Source organism: Macrobrachium rosenbergii, chromosome 54 (assembly GCF_040412425.1).
Source record: "Macrobrachium rosenbergii isolate ZJJX-2024 chromosome 54, ASM4041242v1, whole genome shotgun sequence".
Lineage (NCBI taxonomy): Eukaryota > Metazoa > Arthropoda > Malacostraca > Decapoda > Palaemonidae > Macrobrachium > Macrobrachium rosenbergii.
The window spans coordinates 22,762,863-22,782,602 of record NC_089794.1 but is presented as its reverse complement, the minus strand read 5'-3'; the positions used below and the strand labels follow the sequence as shown (position 1 = coordinate 22,782,602).

The window sequence follows — 19,740 nt, the reverse complement described above, 5'->3', positions numbered from 1 at the left end:
ATAGTCTGTAGGGACAGCTTATATATGCATGAATGCTTACCTGGTTTCTTTTACCATTTTTTTTTTTGCGAATTGAGAATTTTTTCAGAATTGCATGCATTATTATTATTATTATTATTATTATTATTATTATTATTATTATTATTATTATTATTATTATTATTGCAGAATAGAGCGTCAATAATAAAAAGGAAGCGTTATTAGTAATATTAAATACTAATGTTTTTTGCGGAATAGAACGTCAATAATAAGAAAAAGGATTATTATGATTATTATTATTATTATTATTATTATTATTACTATTATTATTATTATTATTATTATTATTATTATTAAATGTAGAGCTAGTTTTATCGGAACAAAATGCAATAATAACAAAAATACCGAAACTAAAATACTTGAACAGCAATATAAGGCAGAAACCTGGGTAATATTTATAATGATGCTTAGAAGTATAGTCATATTATTAAGCTTTGCTGTAGAAGTAATGACAGAACTTTGGTACTGAATGAAATTATTAATATTCATTTTTTATTTATCAAGTGCATGAAGTCCTCTGCTTTTATTTTTCTGTACAAGAAAACTATTGTGCGGGCTTTGTCTGTCCGTCCGCACTTTATTCTGTCCGCGCTTTTTCTGTCCGCCCTCAGATCTCAAAAACTACTGAGGCTAGGTGGCTTCAAATTGGTATGCTGATCATCCACCCTCCAGTCATCAAACATACCAAATTGCAGCCCTGTAGCCTCAGTAGTTTTTATTTTATTTAAGGTCAAAGTTAGCCTTAATCGTGCTTCTGGCAACACACCAAGACAGGCCACCACGGCCGGCTGAGAGTTTCATGGGCCGCGGCTCATAGAGGCTCATACCGAGGCCAGCGAAAGATAGATCTATTTTCGGTGGCCTTGATTATAAGCTGTACGGAAAACTCGATTTCGCCGAAGAAACTTCGGCGCATTTTTTACTTTAGTTTGTAAACTAGAGTTTTCCAAGAACATTCTCTTAATTCTCAGTTATCGTACTTTTGTGAAAAGACAGTAAATATCATAAAGATAATGACCCCCAAGAAATATCAGTTCTAGATAACGACCCCCGAAAACCTTTGGGGGGTCACTATCTAAGAACGATCCCGTGTGTGTGCGCGCGCGCGCGCTATAACTGGAGGGATTCTCCTTACGTCATACCTGAGCAATAGCTATGAATTATTCGGCAGTTCTATTGACGTTCCAGTGCGATGGACAAAGGTGGATCTGTCTGCCTCGGCGCATCCACTCACCCACACCCACGCCCCCACACGCGCCCACACGCGCCCACACACACACAACGGACTGGAATGAGGCGAGAAATACCTCACATTCCTGTCGCCAACATTATCGTGAATTTTTCATAAGTCTTCTCCCGCTTTCTGTCGTATTCCCGAAATTTTTCGTCGGGCCCAGCACCTCTTCCACCTGTTTTCGTTTCCATATGAATCCCTTCTTAATCTAGTGGGTTTTCTCCCGTTCTCTCCACATGGGCAAACCGTCTTAGAGACCGAGACCAGCCATGAGTTGTGATTTTGTTCTTGTTGTTGTCTGTCTATCTTATTCTTATTTCCACTTATTTTATATTTTGCTATGGCCAGTGATAATAAAACCAAACTTATTTGTCATATTTAGATTACATAGTTTTACATGTACACACAGACACTCATACGCATGTATTATAGATGTATGTATGTATGTATATATATATATATATGTGTGTATTGTATCTGTATATATATGTATGTGTATTTATATATGTATATTATGTGTATGTATGCATGCATGTATATACAAGCTACAGAGGGTTCTAATATTACAATGCATATGAGTCTATGACCTTTGCTCTGTGGACGTAATGCTTTAAAAATGAATATTTTCTCTCTCTCTCTCTCTCTCTCTCTCTCTCTCTCTCTCTCTCTCTCTCTCTCTCTCTCTCTCTGTATACAAGCTTTTTTTTCATACATGTACCCATTCTTAGTCCTCTAAAAACCTTATTTCAGAGTAGGAGAAAAAAAAAAGATATATGATTTCACCAGTACCACAAAAGATTGGAACTTATCCCACGTAACATATCCAGAAAAGAGTAAAAGTTTCATACTTAGGAAGATGGCGGGGCATACCCACCTGAAAGAGGTAATGACCTACTGACCTCTCACTCTCAAACTCTCTTACTCTCTCTCTCTTTCTCATTCTCATCCTCCCAGGCTGACCTCTCTTGCCGTAACACGTTACATAACGTAGGCACCATCTACACCCAGACCAACCACGTGACGCTGCGCTATGTGACGGACCAGTGGGGACCTAAGGAGAACGGCTTCAAGCTTCTCATCACGGCCTTCAAGGACAAAAGTGAGTAGCACCCGTCGAGACGTCACTTCTCACAAAATTTTTTTCGTTATAAATATGGAAATATTCACTGTGTGGGCATTCACCGATGATAATTAGATGTTCTGTTTCATTTCTTTGTGTGAGTAGCACCCGTCAGGGCGTCACTTCTCACATAATTTTTTTCGTGGGAAATATGGAAATATTTACTGTGTGGGCATTCACCAATGATAATTAAATGTTCTTTTTCATTTCTTTGTGTGAGTAGCACCCGTCAGGACGCCACTTCTCACATAAGAATTTCTCCGTTATAAATATGAAAATATTCACTGTGTGGGCATTTGCCGATGATAATCAGATGCTCTTTTGGTTCTCTTTGTGATTGAATATCTATTGCAAAAATAGTTTCATTGCAAATGTTCATTTTCATGTGAATGAATTTGGTTAGGTGGTTTTAGATCAAGTTGGCCTTATGCCAGCACGGGATCATAAGTTTGTAAGGCTTTAAAAGGTATAAAGGAGCTTGGTGTGGACCGCTGGACCTACAGACCAACCAAGACCATCTCCTAAATATTTCCCTGTCATATGATAGCTTCAGTAGAGTTCCTCTCTGTGGTCCATACTTGGATGAGTGACCACTAAGACGTGCCAGTCGCCACTGGTATTTACGCCCCTTGAACAGTCTTTGGCTAGAACATGGGGCTAGCAGCCTCATTCCAAAATATATATATATATATATATATATATATATATATATATATATATATATATATATATATATATATATATATATATAATGTATGTATGTATGTATAATTTTGGAACGAGGCTGGAAGATATGCTTATATATATATATATATATATATATATATATATATATATATATATATATATATATATATATATATATATATGCATGTATGTATGTATTATATATACACCGTACATTTGTATATACAAATTATATATATATATATATAATATAATATATAATATAATATATAAGCATAACCGCGTTCGGTTGCACATACATACTGTATACCATGTATGCGCCCCGTGCATAAATGCATAAATTGGATATGCACCCTTCCGCCCGGCAGCGAGAAGATAATGTATGTCAGCAATAAATTTAACCATTATATAACGGCCCGTGACATATATTGCCCTGCAACAGATGCATCCAAAATCCGCCGGGTTTGATGTACGGTCTGATATCGTATTATCCTTTGTGACGTCATCCTGTATTGCAGCGGCTTTGCAAGAATTACTGGTCGCATCGACTCCCCGGTAAATAAATACGCGTGTTTTATGTTTTCTTTTAAGAGCCGAATAGATCGAGTGGGTAAAGTCTAAAGCCCCTCTTCCCAGACGAGGCTTATAAACTTGAAAAATACAAGGAAACCAAGGAAGAGCTAAACCTTCGCAAAGAATAAGGAACGAAACACGAGAAATAATCATCTGTCAATTATAGAAAATACGCCTAAACTCGGGGCGCCGTTGCAAAGGCGTAGCGCCTTAGGTACTACTACTGTGCCAAGGTGACTATTTATTATTGTATCAAATTTATACCTTCAAGCCAAGCACTAGTTAGCACTGTCTGCCATTCAGTTCTTATGACACTGGCGAGAGGAGGTTGGAGTGGCTGGACAGCAAGATGTCGAGATCCATTTAAATTATTGAGAATATACTGTGCCCAAACTCTGAGAGCCGTTACAAAGGCATAACATCTCGGTTACTACTACTACGCCAAAGAGACCGCTAGATATAGAGGTGCAGAAAATGAATGAGCACTAAGAAGTAATAGTTAGAGAGATCGGACATCGAGATTGGAGGAAGGAAGTTGGAATGGAGGTAAAGTAAAAGTCTAAAACGTGGGTGCACCTATGAGCCGAAGGGACGTTACAAGCACCCTTCAGTAATGCCTACAGTGCACCACGTGAGGTGCACTGACAGCACTACCCCACTAGAGAAATTGAGAGGAAGCGTAATATGCGTATTTTATTTTGGTGGGGGGGAGGCTATTCTAAATCTAGAAATAAGTTCACAATTACCGGAATACGGCCAGATTAAACCGAACTTGGCAACAAAGAGGAGAAATCTCAGGATATTGAGAATGCCAGCCAATCATAATTCAGCTTTGATACAGGACAGCCAATCAAAAACCTGATAAACTTCACCACTGGCATCTCTCAAAAGATCCAAGAAGGTTAGCCAATGAGAAACGTCATCTCCCGATATCAACCGACCAATCAAAAACCCGATCAAAAATATTCCCGTATGGGGTCCCGGAGAGGTTTCAGAAGGGGGATTGGGAAAGCCAATCAGAACCCAGCTTTCAGAATCGACCGCCAATCAGCCAATCAGAAAGCAGCATTTGATATCTGGTCCATCAATCGGACGGCGTCTTTGAATTTCCGTACGTACGCTTCCATTACGAAAATAATTACATCGCAAATAAATCTCGAATCAAGTCGCGTCTCTCTCTCTCTCTCTCTCTCTCTCTCTCTCTCTCTCTCTCTCTCTCTCTCTCTCTCTCTCTCTCTCGTCTTCGTGTCTGAGCTGAGTGACGTCCGCATTTGGGGGGCCGGTGGACACCTAATGAGAGCCAGAAATGCAATCGCCTTGCCGAAGATGTCAGTCGGGAGAGACAGACAGACAGACACAGAAACATAAACGCAGGCAGACACACAGACAGAGGCATAAACACACACAGACAAACACAGACAGACAAGCACAGACACAGACTCAAACGCAGACAGAGACAGATATTATACGCAAACCAGAGAAGCAGTGCTGGTTACTCCATCTGTATTGAGGAAATTTCCCCTTAAGATGTTCATAACAATTCAATAATATAATTGAAATGTTTAACCGAAGGAAATATCTGGACCAGGTGAATGAACTGTGACTCAAATAGAGATCTGTTGACAAAATTTGAAAGCAATTCGTTCAGTGATTAGGTTGGATTAAGGTGTATTTTTTCGGGGGAGGGGGGGCTGTAGTAACACAGGTGGTGCTTTTTTTACTTTCGTTACCTTCTCTTGGTCTTAACGTATTGTAATATATATATATATATATATATATATATATATATATATATATATATATATATATATATATATATATATATATATATTTGAAATATCTTGCATGGGAGGTGATTAATGTAAAATCCCTTTTTACGAAAAGCGCGCCGCAGACTTAACTGCTCGCTTAGAACCGCCTTTTCTCCTCGAACGTTTATGTGTGTATGTTTGTGTGTCCGATGGGAAACGTTTCAATTTATAAGTTTTGCCTCGAAACCTCTCCCCACCCCCCTCCCTCCCTCCCCCGCCACAATAATTTTTATCATCGGGAAATCAAATGAGCAAAAGACTCAGCTCAGTGTCTATCGGCGATCCAGCGGGAGTTACTATCGAAGATCGATGGAATATCTCCCCCTCCTCCCCTCCCCTCCCCTCCCCTCCCCCTTCTGGTGCTGCCACTGCTGGTAGAGGTGATCATAGTAATGAGAGAGAGACAGAGATTTTCAATGGAAATTGTAGAATAGACATGTTTTTCATACGTAAATACGTAAATAGAAGAGAACCATTTAGAGTTTTGTAACAGAGGCTGGTGTTTTTGGAGAGAGAGAGAGAGAGAGAGAGAGAGAGAGAGAGAGAGAGAGAGAGAGAGAATTTTCAAAGGAAATTGTAAAATAGACATTTTTTTTATACGTAAATGGAAGAGAACCGTTCAGAATTTTCTAAAAGAGGCTGGTGTTCGTGGAGAGAGAGAGAGAGAGAGAGAGAGAGAGAGAGATATTTTCAAAGGAAATTCTAGAATGAAGAAATTTTTCGTTCATGAATAGAAGAGAACAATTTAGAGTTTTTCATAAGAGGCTGGTTTTCGAAAGAGAGAGAGAGAGAGAGAGAGAGAGAGAGAGAGAGAGAGAGAGAGAGAGAGAGAGAGAGAGAGAGAGAGAATCCCTCACAGGATTAAATGTTCGCGTTCGATGTGTCGGGCGCTGATTGGAAAGCGGTTCCCAGAATGGTATTCGGGAATCAAAAAAGACATTATTATTATTATTATTATTATTATTAAATCATAAGCAATATTATTATGAGGAAGCGGAACCTCTTTTAAACATGTCCTGTTAAATAGGGTGACAGCACCAATCCAATTCATTTTATATAGAGTCTTCTCAATCCTTCTTATAGTTCTTTTCTCTTTTGGGTTAATATTGGACAATAATTGGACAGTGTTCACATATTGGTAGAGGTAAATACACCATCTGCGTGTATACATAGCTTGTGTTTATTTACAATAATATAATAATAATAATTTTCATACAACATAGAAGTTAGTGAAATATGGGTTGCTAATCCCGTAGACTTTTACAACTTATACTTTTTTATTATTATTATATTATTATTGTTCTTTTAGCTACATCAGCGCAATTTATTTTTGTGTATAATTTTCTCAAAACGAATTATAACTGGCTTTTCTTAGGCAGGAAGAGAGTGAAACGTATTCCCAAAATATATTTATCAAATATATTTCCACCTTATTCAAACCCACATAAGACTTCAGGATTTAAGATTGGAAAATTATCATCATTATTTGTCTATTTTGTTACTGCATTTAAGAAACAGTGTTGAGTATATTGTATTTGCAATAATAATCAATATTTACGATAAATATGAGCAACTTTTTTCATTATTTATAGTCGGTATTTACACCAAGTATTAGAGAATATTTTATTTACAATAAATATTAGCAAATATTTATTGTTTATTTTTGTTTACAATAAATATTAGCAAATAATTATTATTTATAATCATCATTATTTAAACTGAATATTAGTCAAAATTTTTATTTACAATAAATATTAGCTATTTTTTTCCTTTATTAATAATCATTATTTACAATAAATATTAGATAATTATTTTATTTACAATAAATATTAGCAAATATTTTTAGTATTTATAATCATCATTATTTACACTGAATATTAGAAAATTGTTTTATTTACAATAAATATTAGTAAGTACTTTCATTTGCAATAAATATTAGTCAAGATTTCCAGTATTTTTAATCATCATTCTTTACAATAAATATTAGCAAATAATTTAAGTATGTAATCGTAATTATTCACACTGAAAGTATTCACCATCATTATGTCTGTCACCCTGTTACCTGTTCTTAAGCATATTACCTGTCCTGTTCTCACACTTGCCACCTGTCCTGATCACTCCTTTACTTGTCCCCGTTACCTGTTCTTAAGCATAATACCTGTCCTCCTGTTCTCACACTTGCCACCTGTCCTGATCACTTCTTTACTTGTCCCCGTTACCTGTTCTTAAGCATATTACCTGTCCTCCTGTTCTCACACTTGTCACTTGTCCTGATCACTCCTTTACTTGTCCCCGTTACCTGTTCCTAAGCATATTACCTGTCCTCCTGTTCTCACACTTGTCACCTGTCCTGATCACTCCTATACATGTCCCTTTTACCTGTTCCTAAGCATATTACCTGTCCTCCTGTTCTCACACTTGTCACCTGTCGTGATCACTCCTAATGGCCGCTACCTGTCGTTTTCCAGAGCACACCTGTCTGCACTTCCGCTGCGAAACGACGAATTACTGCGTCGACCGGGAACTGACCTGCGATAATGTCAACCATTGTGGAGACGGATCCGACGAATCGGCTTCCCTGGCTCGATGTCCCTGTGAGTACCCGTCTCATTTTGTGGTTTCATTTTGTATCTATGGTCGTGTATATGTCAGTAGCCACACAGAATGAAAGATGGAAGTTCGAAGAAAGTTCGACGTGGAAGATTAATTGGATGGGGGTATCGTATTGGGAAAATTTTAGCCGAAAAACTTATTTTTCTTATTGGGGGAAGGTTGATGTTCCTGTGAGTACTGGTCTGACTCTGTAGTTTAATTTTGTATCAGTAGTCTTTTATATATCAGTAACCACACAGAACTAAAAATGGGAGTTCGAGGAAAGTGAGAGATGGAAGAGTAATTGGATGGTGATATCCTGTTGGGAAAATTTTAGTCGAAAAACTTATTTTTTTCTTGTTGGGGGAAGGTCGATGTCCCTGGTTTAACTTTATATCTATAGTATTGTGTATATCAGTAACCACACAGAACGAAAGATGGAAGTTCGAAGAAAGTAAGATATGGAAGCGTAATTGGATGTTGGCATCGTATAGCGAAAATTGTAGTCGAAAAACTTATTCTTTCTTGTTCGGGGAAGGCATTTTCTATTTAGTATAGTTCCCCCCTCCCCCCTCATAAGGTTGCTTAGGCAGATTCCCGTTTTCTATGGACCTGAGATCGAATGATGTCACCATAACAGAGCCATTGTCTAGGGAAAGTTCGCCAGTTCAAACTCTCTCTCTCTCTCTCTCTCTCTCTCTCTCTCTCTCTCTCTCTCTCTCTCTCTCTCTCTCTCTCTCTCTCTCCTTAAGTAACTTAATCTCGTACGAATCAGCAAATTCAAAAACTTTTGCATGACAAAACTCCTAATTTCGCAAACTCGTTCAGTCTCATATCAGCAAATAACTTCATAAAACTTAATATTTTAGCCTCTCTGTTGACAAAAAAAATCAAGTTTTCTGTACAGCGTATAATCAAGGCCACCGAAAATAGACCTATCTTTCAGTGGTCTCAGTATAATGCTGTATGAGCCGCGGCCCATGAATCTTTAACGACGGCCCGGTGGTGGCCTGTCCTATATCGTTGCCAGATGCACGATTATGGCTAACTTTAATCTTCAATAAAATAAAAACTACTGAGACTAGAGGGCTGCAATTTGGTATGTTTGATCACTGGAGGGTGGATGATCAGCATACCAATTTGCAGCCTTCTAGCCTCAGTAGTTTTTAAGATCTGAGGGCGGACAGAATAAAGTGCGGACGGGGACAGACAAAGCCGGCACAATAGCTTTCTCTTACAGAAAACTAAAAAATAAAACCATCATTTGTCAATATCCTACGAACTTCGACGACTCGGGAAAAACAGTTTAAACGTTATTAACGTTATATTTTGACGGAAATTATATTGACTGTCGGAAGCCAAACACTCGACAAACCTCTCCACGTCCGCTGGGTAATTTGTCGTGACACTCCTTCGGTGGGGGACGGGCCTAAATTCAATTACGTTCTGCTGCAGATAAATTAATTTTTAAATGAATGTTTACTCGCGTATCTCTCCCCCCCCCCACCCCAAAAAAAAATAATAATTAAAATGTAATTCTGAAAGCAATTGTCTCGTGTTGGGCGGTTCGTAGAAATATTAAAATTGGTTTTAATAGTCCGATAAAGTGTGGTTTTGCTGGGTTGTAGAATGTTGGTTTATCTCCGGAGCTTCGTCGGTGCAGTGAGACTAAAGGTTGGTTTGGCCAAACCAACTTCTAAATTGGTTTTAAAGGTAAACTAAAGGCACTTAATTTTGTAATGACTTGTCTGTTATGAAGTTTGCTTGGTGAAGATACTAGTTTACGTATTATAGAAGCGTTCACGTGCAAGAAGCGTGGTGTAGTCACACTAAGACTAAGCCAGGAGTACCTGCTCAGAAAGGCAAGGTGTTTGGGATGGGGTGTGGCTTATTTTTTTTTTTTTTTTTGTCATTTCCCAAATATATTTTCCATCTTTAGCATTAGGTTGTTTAGGGGCATTTGATTCCCAGTCTTATTGCCTTCGGCTACTAATTCTAAAGGTTTTTTTGTCATTTATTCTTGAAACTGGGAGACTAAAAGGTAATAGTCTTAATTGTTATTTATCCCTGAAACTGGTGTTCAGTGGTCGTGCACTGTAGGCATTACTGAACAAGGTTCTTTTGCGGCATCCCTTAGGGCCCTAGCTGCAACCCCTACTGTTCCTTTTACTGTACCTCCTCCATTCATATTCTCTTTCTTCCATCTGACTTTCCTCAGCCTTCTCCTGACAATTCTGCCCTAAAATGCAAGACTGCAGTATCTGCAAAAAATACAAAACTGAGAAACATTTTACATACTGCAGTTTTCCCGTGCCCTACCACTAATTTTGCAGACACTGCAAATGGGACCTCCTAAATACTCGTGGAAAGCATTGAAGAATCATTCTGAAACTGCAGTGACATATCCCAATTTCGAAAATGTCGCAGATACTGCAGTTTTCTATTTTAGGGCAGAGTTTTTTCACAAGAAGCTGCAAAAGGTTTTCCCGCTGTTAAACCTTTCAAACCTTCTTACTGTCAGTTTCCCTTTCAGTTCTGGCTCAAATTTCATATTCCTTTCCATTCCATTACATTTTCAGGGTCACTTTTCCACAACGCTTTAGGACTAGAGTTCTGAAATTATGAATTTAAGTGTTATCAGTAAGCCAGCTGTTCATTTTAGAGTACTGAAGAGTAAAATGTCAACAAAAATATCTGACAAGAATATTTAAAGAAAATTATATGCTTAGGAGTCAAAACATACCAAGAATTATATAAAAAAAAATTTCTTAAAAAACATTATCACACACAACATGTCTTCAGCGTCACAAGACGCTTCAAGAGAAGACGAAAATTATGCCCTTTAGACACGGCCCTTTAGGAGGAAGAGACAAATAGTCCGCCAGTATCTGGAAGCCTCCTCCGAAGGTGTGACTCGTATCAAGTTACCCAGTATGCGTGTCACTCCAGGAGGCTTTGTAATTGAGTGGCACTTGCTCGTCGTCAAGTCCTTATGGGGGGAGGGGCGGGGGGGGGAAGCCTCTTGTTACGGAGAGCATCCATTATGATCTGGCGTGAAGGACTGTAGAACTTTGGAATATTACTCTCTCTCTCTCTCTCTCTCTCTCTCTCTCTCTCTCTCTCTCTCTCTCTCTCTCTCTCTCTAGGCGGTAAACTCCACGTCAGAGCCTGGCGAAGTAATCCAGGTTATACGTAATCGTTAGAAATAGGAGATAAGTTCTCGATAGTCTCACGCTTCAAAAACTTGGTAACTTCTCTCCATCCAGTCTGTAAATTTCTATCAGAATGCTGCGTCTTCTCTCTCTCTCTCTCTCTCTCTCTCTCTCTCTCTCTCTCTCTAAGTTAACTCTTAGCTCTGGTAAAGTAATTGTGAAGTTTAATGGTAGTTTTAAAGGATGATATAATATATTAATCTGTAAATATTCAAACGGAGAGTTTCTGTAAATCTGTAAATAGATGAATGTAAAAGAGGTTTGGGAGACATTGCAGAAAGAATTGGCAACAACTGTAAGACAACTTTTTCATTTTTATTTTTTCAGATTGAGTTTTAGTTTTCTGTAAAAGAATACTATTGTGCCGGCTTTGTCTGTCCGTCCGCACGTCTTAAAAACTACTGGGCTAGAGGGCTGCAAATTGATATGTTGATCATCCACCCTCCAGTCATCAAACATACCAAAGTGCAGCCTTTTAGCCTCAGTAGTTTTTATTTTATCTAAGGTTAAAGTTTGCCATAATCGTTCATCTGGCAACAATATAGGCCGGGCCACCACCGGGCCGTGGTTAGTTTTTTTTGGGCCGCGGCTCATACAGCATTATACCGAGGCCACCAAAAGATATATCCATTTTCGGTGGCCTTGATTATACGCTGTAGCGGCGGTACAGAAAACTCGATCGCACCGAAGAAACTTCGGCGCATTTTTTACTTTTTCTTTCACTTACAGTTTAAGTTACTTTAGGAGACTGTAGCATTCATTTAAAAGTATTGTTGGGGGAGATTAGTATCTAAAAATAGACGAAAATATATGAAAAAAGGTTTTAAACAAAAAATGAGCCGAAGTTCTTCGGCGCAATCGATTTTTCTGTACAGCGTATAACCAAGGCCACCTAAAATGTATCTATCTTTCGGTGGTCTCGGTATAATGATGTATGAGCCGCGGCCCATGAAACTAACCACGGCCCGGTGGTAGCCTATCCTATATCGTTGCCAGATGCCCGATTATGGCTAACTTTAACCTTAAATGAAATAGAAACTACTGAGGAGGCTAGAGGACTGCAATTTGGTATGTTTGATGACTGGAGGGTGGATGATCAACGCACCAATTTGCAGCCCTCTAGCCTCAGTAGTTTTTAAGACCTGAGGGCGGACAGACAAAGCCGGCACAATAGCTTTCTTCTACAGAAAACTAAAAACCAGGAACGCTGTATACTAACGTGAAAGCGACACTAGACCTAGTGGCTGAAATCGGAAAGCGGCAGTTTCGAAATACCAGCGAACATTGAAAAAGGAGACATATTCCATTCACATTTCATCCCCCGTTCTCTCCGATAGGGGCGGCCATCATACGTCTAAAGTTAGCACAGAGCTAATTGGAATCCCTCGATTAAAATAAAAAAAAAAAGAGCTCGACAGCAGTTGGGTGAAAAATGAGGTGGTCTCATCTAAAAAGTAAAAGGTGAAGTGGGCGTTGCCTTTAAGCGATATATATTCTTGTCCCGAATTATTGACGATGACCTCAGAATGGAAAAGTCTGTGACCACTTTTTAAAAAGAGGTATGACCTTTCTTTTTTTTTTATCAGTGTGCTCGAAGGGCAAGCTAGGAGAGTCGTTATTATTATTAAATTGCTAGGCCTATACAGAAGGGAGTGCGTGTCGTGAAAAATGGAAGAATGGTTGACTTAGATGTACACTGCCCTAAAATGGAAGACTGCTATCCACGAAAATACAGAACTGATAATAATGGTAGATACTCCCTTGCCTTACTGCTGATTTTGCAGATGCTGCAAATGGGACCCCCTGAATACTCGTGGAAAGCATTGAAGAAGAATCATTCTGAAACTGCAGTCACTTGTGTATTGGTGTTTCACGAGCCCAGTAGGTGGCTTATCTAAATTTCGAAAATTTTGCAGATACTTGGACAGTGAAATAGGCCTATTTATGATGATGACGTATAAATGAAGATGTAATTAACAAACAATTAGCTCATTTATTGGCATAAGGTTACCGTGGTGGTCTCCATACCATAAGATAATGATCTGAACATGAATAGGTCTAATTTTTTCTTATGCATTGTAATGGCGACGGTGCCCTCTCAGCTTCTCGGTGTGACAACAATAATTTCAAGAGGCTGTTTTCACTAAAAAGCTTCAAAATTCGATGAAAATGAATGAATAAATACCCCCCTAAAAATATATAGACAAAAAAAATAACAAAGAAGGATATAAGACTCATTGAACGAATATTTATGGAAAAAATGTTACCAGGGAATTTGAGAGAAAACGCGCCATATTTTTTAGCCTTCGAGAGAAACGTGATGTCATTGAAATTGAACCAATTGCTTTAATGGCGGAGAGGAATTTCTGCATTTATAAATGTATGAGAAGAATGAATCTTCTCAAGTTATACTTAAGCTGCAGTTAGAGATTTAGGATGTGAGATAAGTGATCAAATATGCTAGGTTTAGTTCGGCCGTCTATATCATACATCTGGCACATAATACGTGGATGGCAACTGATGTATGATGTCCTCAAATTTATCATTTACCAGCTACGTATTGTGTGGTTAAAGATACGTCTCTCTCTCTCTCTCTCTCTCTCTCTCTCTCTCTCTCTCTCTCTCTCTCTCTCTCTCTCTCTCTGCTGCAGTTTCGTGTCCCGACCCAAACTCGAGGGATCGAACCCGTGTCTAGAAAATAATGGGGAAGCAATTAAGATATCTGGAAAACAAAAGTCTTCTTCTATTTCTTTTTTTTTTTCTTTTTAATTCAGTCTTAGAAGGAAAGACTCAGGCATCCAGGAATTATAATTAACATTCTCTCTCTCTCTCTCTCTCTCTCTCTCTCTCTCTCTCTCTCTCTCTCTCTCTCTCTCTCTCTCTCTCTCTCTCTCTCATTTAGTTTTATTTTGCTCCAAGAAGTAACTTGGGAGTCGCCTACCTACCCATGAGTCTAACACAGAGAGAGAGAGAGAGAGAGAGAGAGAGAGAGAGAGAGAGAGAGAGAGAGAGAGAGAGAGAGAGAGAGAGAGAGCGCAAGTAAAGTATGTTAAGAAATTTATTATTACCATGACAGGGCAAAAATAATGTTGAGACGAGGTCTTTCAAAAAAAAAAAATTACTATTATTGTTCCTATTTTCTTGTTTCCTATTTTATTTTTTCCTATTTTCTTTTTTCTATTTTTTTACTAAAATCTTTTTCCTATTTTCTTTTTTTCTATTTTTTACTACAATCTTTTTCCTATTTTCTTTTTTTCTATTTTTTACTAAAATCTTTCTCCTATTTTATTTTTCCATATTTACTTTTTTCTATTTTATCTTTTACTAAAATCTTTTTTTTTTCTTTATACTAGAGATGAAAAGCGATTATGAATGGGTATTTTTTTTATGAGATGGCGCGCGTGCCGTCAGAATCGAAATTATTTTTCTTCCCTCCAACTGAAAGAGCGATGCTGAAGAAGAAGAAGAAGAAGAAGAAGAAGAAGAAGAAGAAGAAGAAGAAGAAGAAGAAGAAGAAGAAGAAGAAGAAGAAGTAGTAGAAGTAGAAGGAAAATAAGATGCAATTAAGAGGTTTTTATTTTTTTTTTTTTCTTTTGCATAAGGCGTCGGTCAGAGCCTCTTCACAGCCAGCTGTTTAGTAAACATTCCTCCTCCTCCTCCTCCTCCTCCTCCTCCTTTTCCTCCTCCTCCTCCTCCTCCTCCTCCTCCTCTCGAGAATTCGAGTCCCATTGAGCCGAGTGTTTTGTGTAGTTGGAGAAAGAGAGAGAGAGAGAGCTGGAATCTTGATGACGACTCCACGAGCCGCATTTAAAAGCGGAGATTTGCCAAAAAGGACAAATTCCCTTGTAGATTTCTTCTTTTTAATGGGGGACAGATTTCCTCTTTCTTTTTTAAACGGCTCATTAAACCTCGCGTTTGTTCGTCCTGATGCTTTGGATGAGTGATTATGAAAAGTCAAGTGTATTCTAATTTTTTTTTTTTATTTTTCGAAGATTTTGACATCCTGTTTAAATGGCGTCAGTCATAATAATGTCTCATATGTAGGTCCTGTAATGGCTTTAGTATGCAAGGAGTATTAAGCTGTTGTTATTATTATTATTATTATTATTATTATTATTATTATTATTATTATTATTATTATTATTATTATTATTATTCAGAAAGTGTAACCCTATTCCTATGGAACAAGCCCACTACAGGGGCCACTCGCTTGAAATTCAAGCTTTCAAGGAAATATTATTATTATTATTATTATTATTATTATTATTATTATTATTATTATTATCCGGAAGATAAACCCCAATTCCTATGGAACAAGCCCACCACAGGGGCCACTAACTTGAAATTCAAGCTTTCAGAGAATTATTATTATTATTATTATTATTATTATTATTATTATTATTATTATTATTATTATTCACAAAATGAAACCCTCTTCATATGGAACAAGCCCACCACAGGGGCCATTGATTTGAATTTCAAACTTCCAAAAAAAAGTGGTGTTCATTAGGAGGAAGTAACCGACGGTAACGGGAGCTACAGAAAGAAGAGATCCCACTTCTTAGAAAAGAGAAAATAAGTGAACAAATTGATAAATGAATAAAAATGTAACCTTTTATTTTTTTTAAGACCTGGAAACGTAAACCCAGAAAGGAGACTAAGGTTATAAAAAAATATTCCTTGAGCACAAGACATGAAAAACCTTCCTTGGGCACAAGTTCTAATATAAATTGATCTTTTATTTAACAGTGAGCCTACAAACTTTGTTCAAGAAGAAGTTAAAAGGTAATATATACACCTTGATGATCAAAGATCGTAAAAACACTTGTAAAAATTCGCTTCTTTTAAAATGTCTGATAGCATCTTTTATTCAAGTGACCAATTAACGTACAGACTTGCTTCAAGAAGAAGTAAAAAGATAATATCCCTTGATGATCAAATAACGTCAAAGTCCTTTTCGTATAAAAGGAAGTTCTTTTTAAGTGTCTCGCAAATCTGATAATGGACTGACGTCAGTACCTTTGTTTCTAGTCAATAAAAACTAAACAATAACAGTAAGTAAAATTAACAAAGAGGAAGATTTCCGGATCTCTAAAAAATTATAACTTTTATTATTCTTGAAATGTTTAACAGTCGAGTTGAAAGTTATTTGATAAGGATGAAATTTAAAATGGTAGATGCCTGCCTGTGAGTCAGTATATAAATAAAAAATATATATGTAAGGGCAATGAAATAACGCAGACAAATCTTATTTAAAATTAATGTCAGTATATAAATAAAAATAAATGTTTAAAACATTCTGAAAATGTCAAAACAGTAAGTTTAAGTTACTCATATTCCTTTCATTAGGGATTTATATATATATATATATATATATATATATATATATATATATATATATATATATATATATATATATAATATGTGTGTGTATACTTATAAATATAAATATATATACTGTATATATGTGTGTATATATACGAGCATATACTTATAAAATATATATATATATGTGTGTATATATATATATATATATATATATATATATATATATATATATATATATATATATATATATATATATATATATATATATATATATATATCACTATTTTCCTTCTACAGCCAAAGCTTTGGAATTTTTTTTCCCATCTCTGCGTTTCCCAGCTCATAGCCTTCAATTCTCCTGGGTTCAAATACCTCGCCTTTCTCCTTCCCTTTCATTTGTCTCGCGTTCTTCGGCCCTGGGCTAGAAAAGGGAGCTTGGGTTGCCCGCCCCGTCGGCCTTTTACTTGAAAAAAGGGCTCGGAAATTGGTTAAACAGGAACTTAATGATAAACTGATGTTCTCTTTTTTTTAAGTCTTTCCCCTCCACCATCCACTTCAAGGGGAGGAGAGAGAGAGAGAGAGAGAGAGAGAGAGAGAGAGAGAGAGAGAGAGAGAGGTCTTCTATCCCCCTTCCCACTCCTAACATTCTAACATTCTTTCCTTTCTTGTCAAAACCCCTTCCCTTTTTTTTTTTTTTTTTACTTTTTTCCACCTCCCTATCCTTCCCCTCCACCATCCACTTCAATAATTGGTGAGGGGGAAAGGGAAAGGGAGGGGAGAGACGGAAGGGGTCTTTCTCCCCCCCCCCCTCCCTCTCAGTCCAGGGCTTTTGTATCAGAGCCTGGTTATTGGAAGTGTCACCGCGCGACACTCCATTAAGAAAATAGAGCCTAGAGCCGGCTCTGGGCTCTGTTGTCACAGGCTGCATGCTACTCTCTCTCTCTCTCTCTCTCTCTCTCTCTCTCTCTCTCTCTCTCTCTCTCTCTCTCTCTCAAGTACCTTTAAAATGCCGCGAGGTACAGTAAAGATACGTCTCTCTCTCTCTCTCCCCCCAAGTACCTTTAAAAGGCCGCGAGTTACAGTAAAGATACGTCTCTCTCTCTCTCTCTCTCTCTCTCTCTCTCTCTCTCTCTCTCTCTCTCAAGTACCTTTAAAAGGCCGCGAGTTACAGTAAAGATACGTCTCTCTCTCTCTCTCTCTCTCTCTCTCTCTCTCTCTCTCTCTCTCTCTCTCTCTCTCTCTCTCTCTCTCCCCCCAAGTACCTTTAAAAGGCCATGAGTTACAGTAAAGATACGTCTCTCTCTCTCTCTCTCTCTCTCTCTCTCTCTCTCTCTCTCTCTCTCTCTCTCTCTCTCTCTCTCTCAAGTACCTTTAAAAGGCCATGAGTTACAGTAAAGATACGTCTCTCTCTCTCTCTCTCTCTCTCTCTCTCTCTCTCTCTCTCTCTCTCTCTCTCTCTCTCTCTCTCTCTCTCAAGTACCTTTAAAAGGCCATGAGTTACAGTAAAGATACGTCTCTCTCTCTCTCTCTCTCTCTCTCTCTCTCTCTCTCTCTCTCTCTCTCTCTCTCTCTCTCCCCCCAAGTACCTTTAAAAGGCCGCGAGTTACAGTAAAGATACGTCTCTCTCTCTCTCTCTCTCTCTCTCTCTCTCTCTCTCTCTCTCTCTCTCTCTCTCTCTCTCTCTCTCTCTACCTTTAAAAGGCCACGAGTTAAAGATACGTCTCTCTCTCTATCTCTCTCTCCATACCTTTAAAATGCCACGAGTTAAAGATACGTCTCTCTCTCTCTCTCTCTCTCTCTCTCTCTCTCTCTCTCTCTCTCTCTCTCTCTCTCTCAAATGGGGCATACGGAATTTTCTTATTTTTTCTTTTATTTTTTCATGTTTTTCCGTTGATTTTTTCAAGGTTGGCATTTGGTATCCCTATAGTGTGGGTACGTTTTGAAAGGGATTAGAGGGCTGGTGTGGACTTCTGAACATTGCCCAACCAACCGAGATGCCATTTACATAGGAAATCGTCGGTCTCATGTAACCCAAAGTTATAAATAGTTTTTCCATTTTTGCTATTTCGAAAAGGAAAGTTACTTCCTTCTGTATGCGTTTATTATTATTATTATTATTATTATTATTATTATTATTATTATTATTATTATTATTATTATTATTATTATTATTATCATTCAGAAGGTGAATCCATATCATCTCCAAAGATTATTATTTTATTCTCAAGATCTCAGAAGTTATGACATAGGCCCATCGTCTTCAGAATTCAACAGACAGTATTTAAAAAAAAACTAGAGATTGAATTAAAAGTTAAGTTAGAAAATTAACTAAAAAATATACATTAAATAAAGAATTAAATGAGAAAACTAGAAATTAATTTTAAAATCAAATTTAAAAAATTTTTAAAAATAGAAATCAAATAAAAAACTCATGAAATTGTTGCATCTTAGACTACTCGTTTCCTGTCGTTTTTTTTTTCAAGTTTTTTTTTTTCTTTTTTCTTTTTTTACTGGCCCTTATGGGCCCACCCCAAACTTCCGCGGACTCGGAAGTTAATTAATTTTTGCTCATAGCCCGGGAAGCTCCTGTTAAAGTTTGGGATGGTCTCATTATCAGGTTTGGGCTCATTAAAACTCTCTCTCTCTCTCTCTCTCTCTCTCTCTCTCTCTCTCTCTCTCTCTCTCTCTCTCTCTCTCTCTCTCTCAGCTGAGAGTGATAACTAGGCCCCCCTCTCTCTCTCAGCTGAGATTGATAACTTGGGCCTCTCTCTCTCTCTCTCTCTCTCTCTCTCTCTCTCTCTCTCTCTCTCTCTCTCTCTCTCTCTCTCTAACACACACAGCTGAGAATGATAACTTGGCTCTCTCTCTCTCTCTCTCTCTCTCTCTCTCTCTCTCTCTCTCTCTCTCTCTCTCTCTCTAACACACAGCTGAGAATGATAACTTGTCTCTCTCTCTCTCTCTCTCTCTCTCTCTCTCTCTCTCTCTCTCTCTCTCTCTCTCTCTCTCTCTCTCTCTCTCTCTCTCTCTCTTACAGCTCAGTGATAACTTGGCCCTCTCTCTCTCTCTCTCTTTCTGTCAGCTGAGAGAGATAGCACGGCCTGCTCACAAACAGAAAACCCCTTGTTCGATCCCCGAACTGGTCGA

At 37.8% G+C, this 19,740-nt stretch overlaps 1 protein-coding gene across 1 annotated transcript in view; it reads left to right on the top strand.

Moving 5' to 3' along the window:
* loaf (lost and found) overlaps nt 1-19,740 on the top strand; it is a 287,501-nt gene that overhangs the window by 253,304 nt on the left and 14,457 nt on the right. Inside the window, exons 3-4 of the mRNA XM_067097188.1 lie at nt 2,228-2,372; nt 7,933-8,058. Of these exons, the coding sequence (XP_066953289.1) occupies nt 2,228-2,372; nt 7,933-8,058 (271 nt within the window). The remainder of the gene's footprint in view (nt 1-2,227; nt 2,373-7,932; nt 8,059-19,740) is intronic.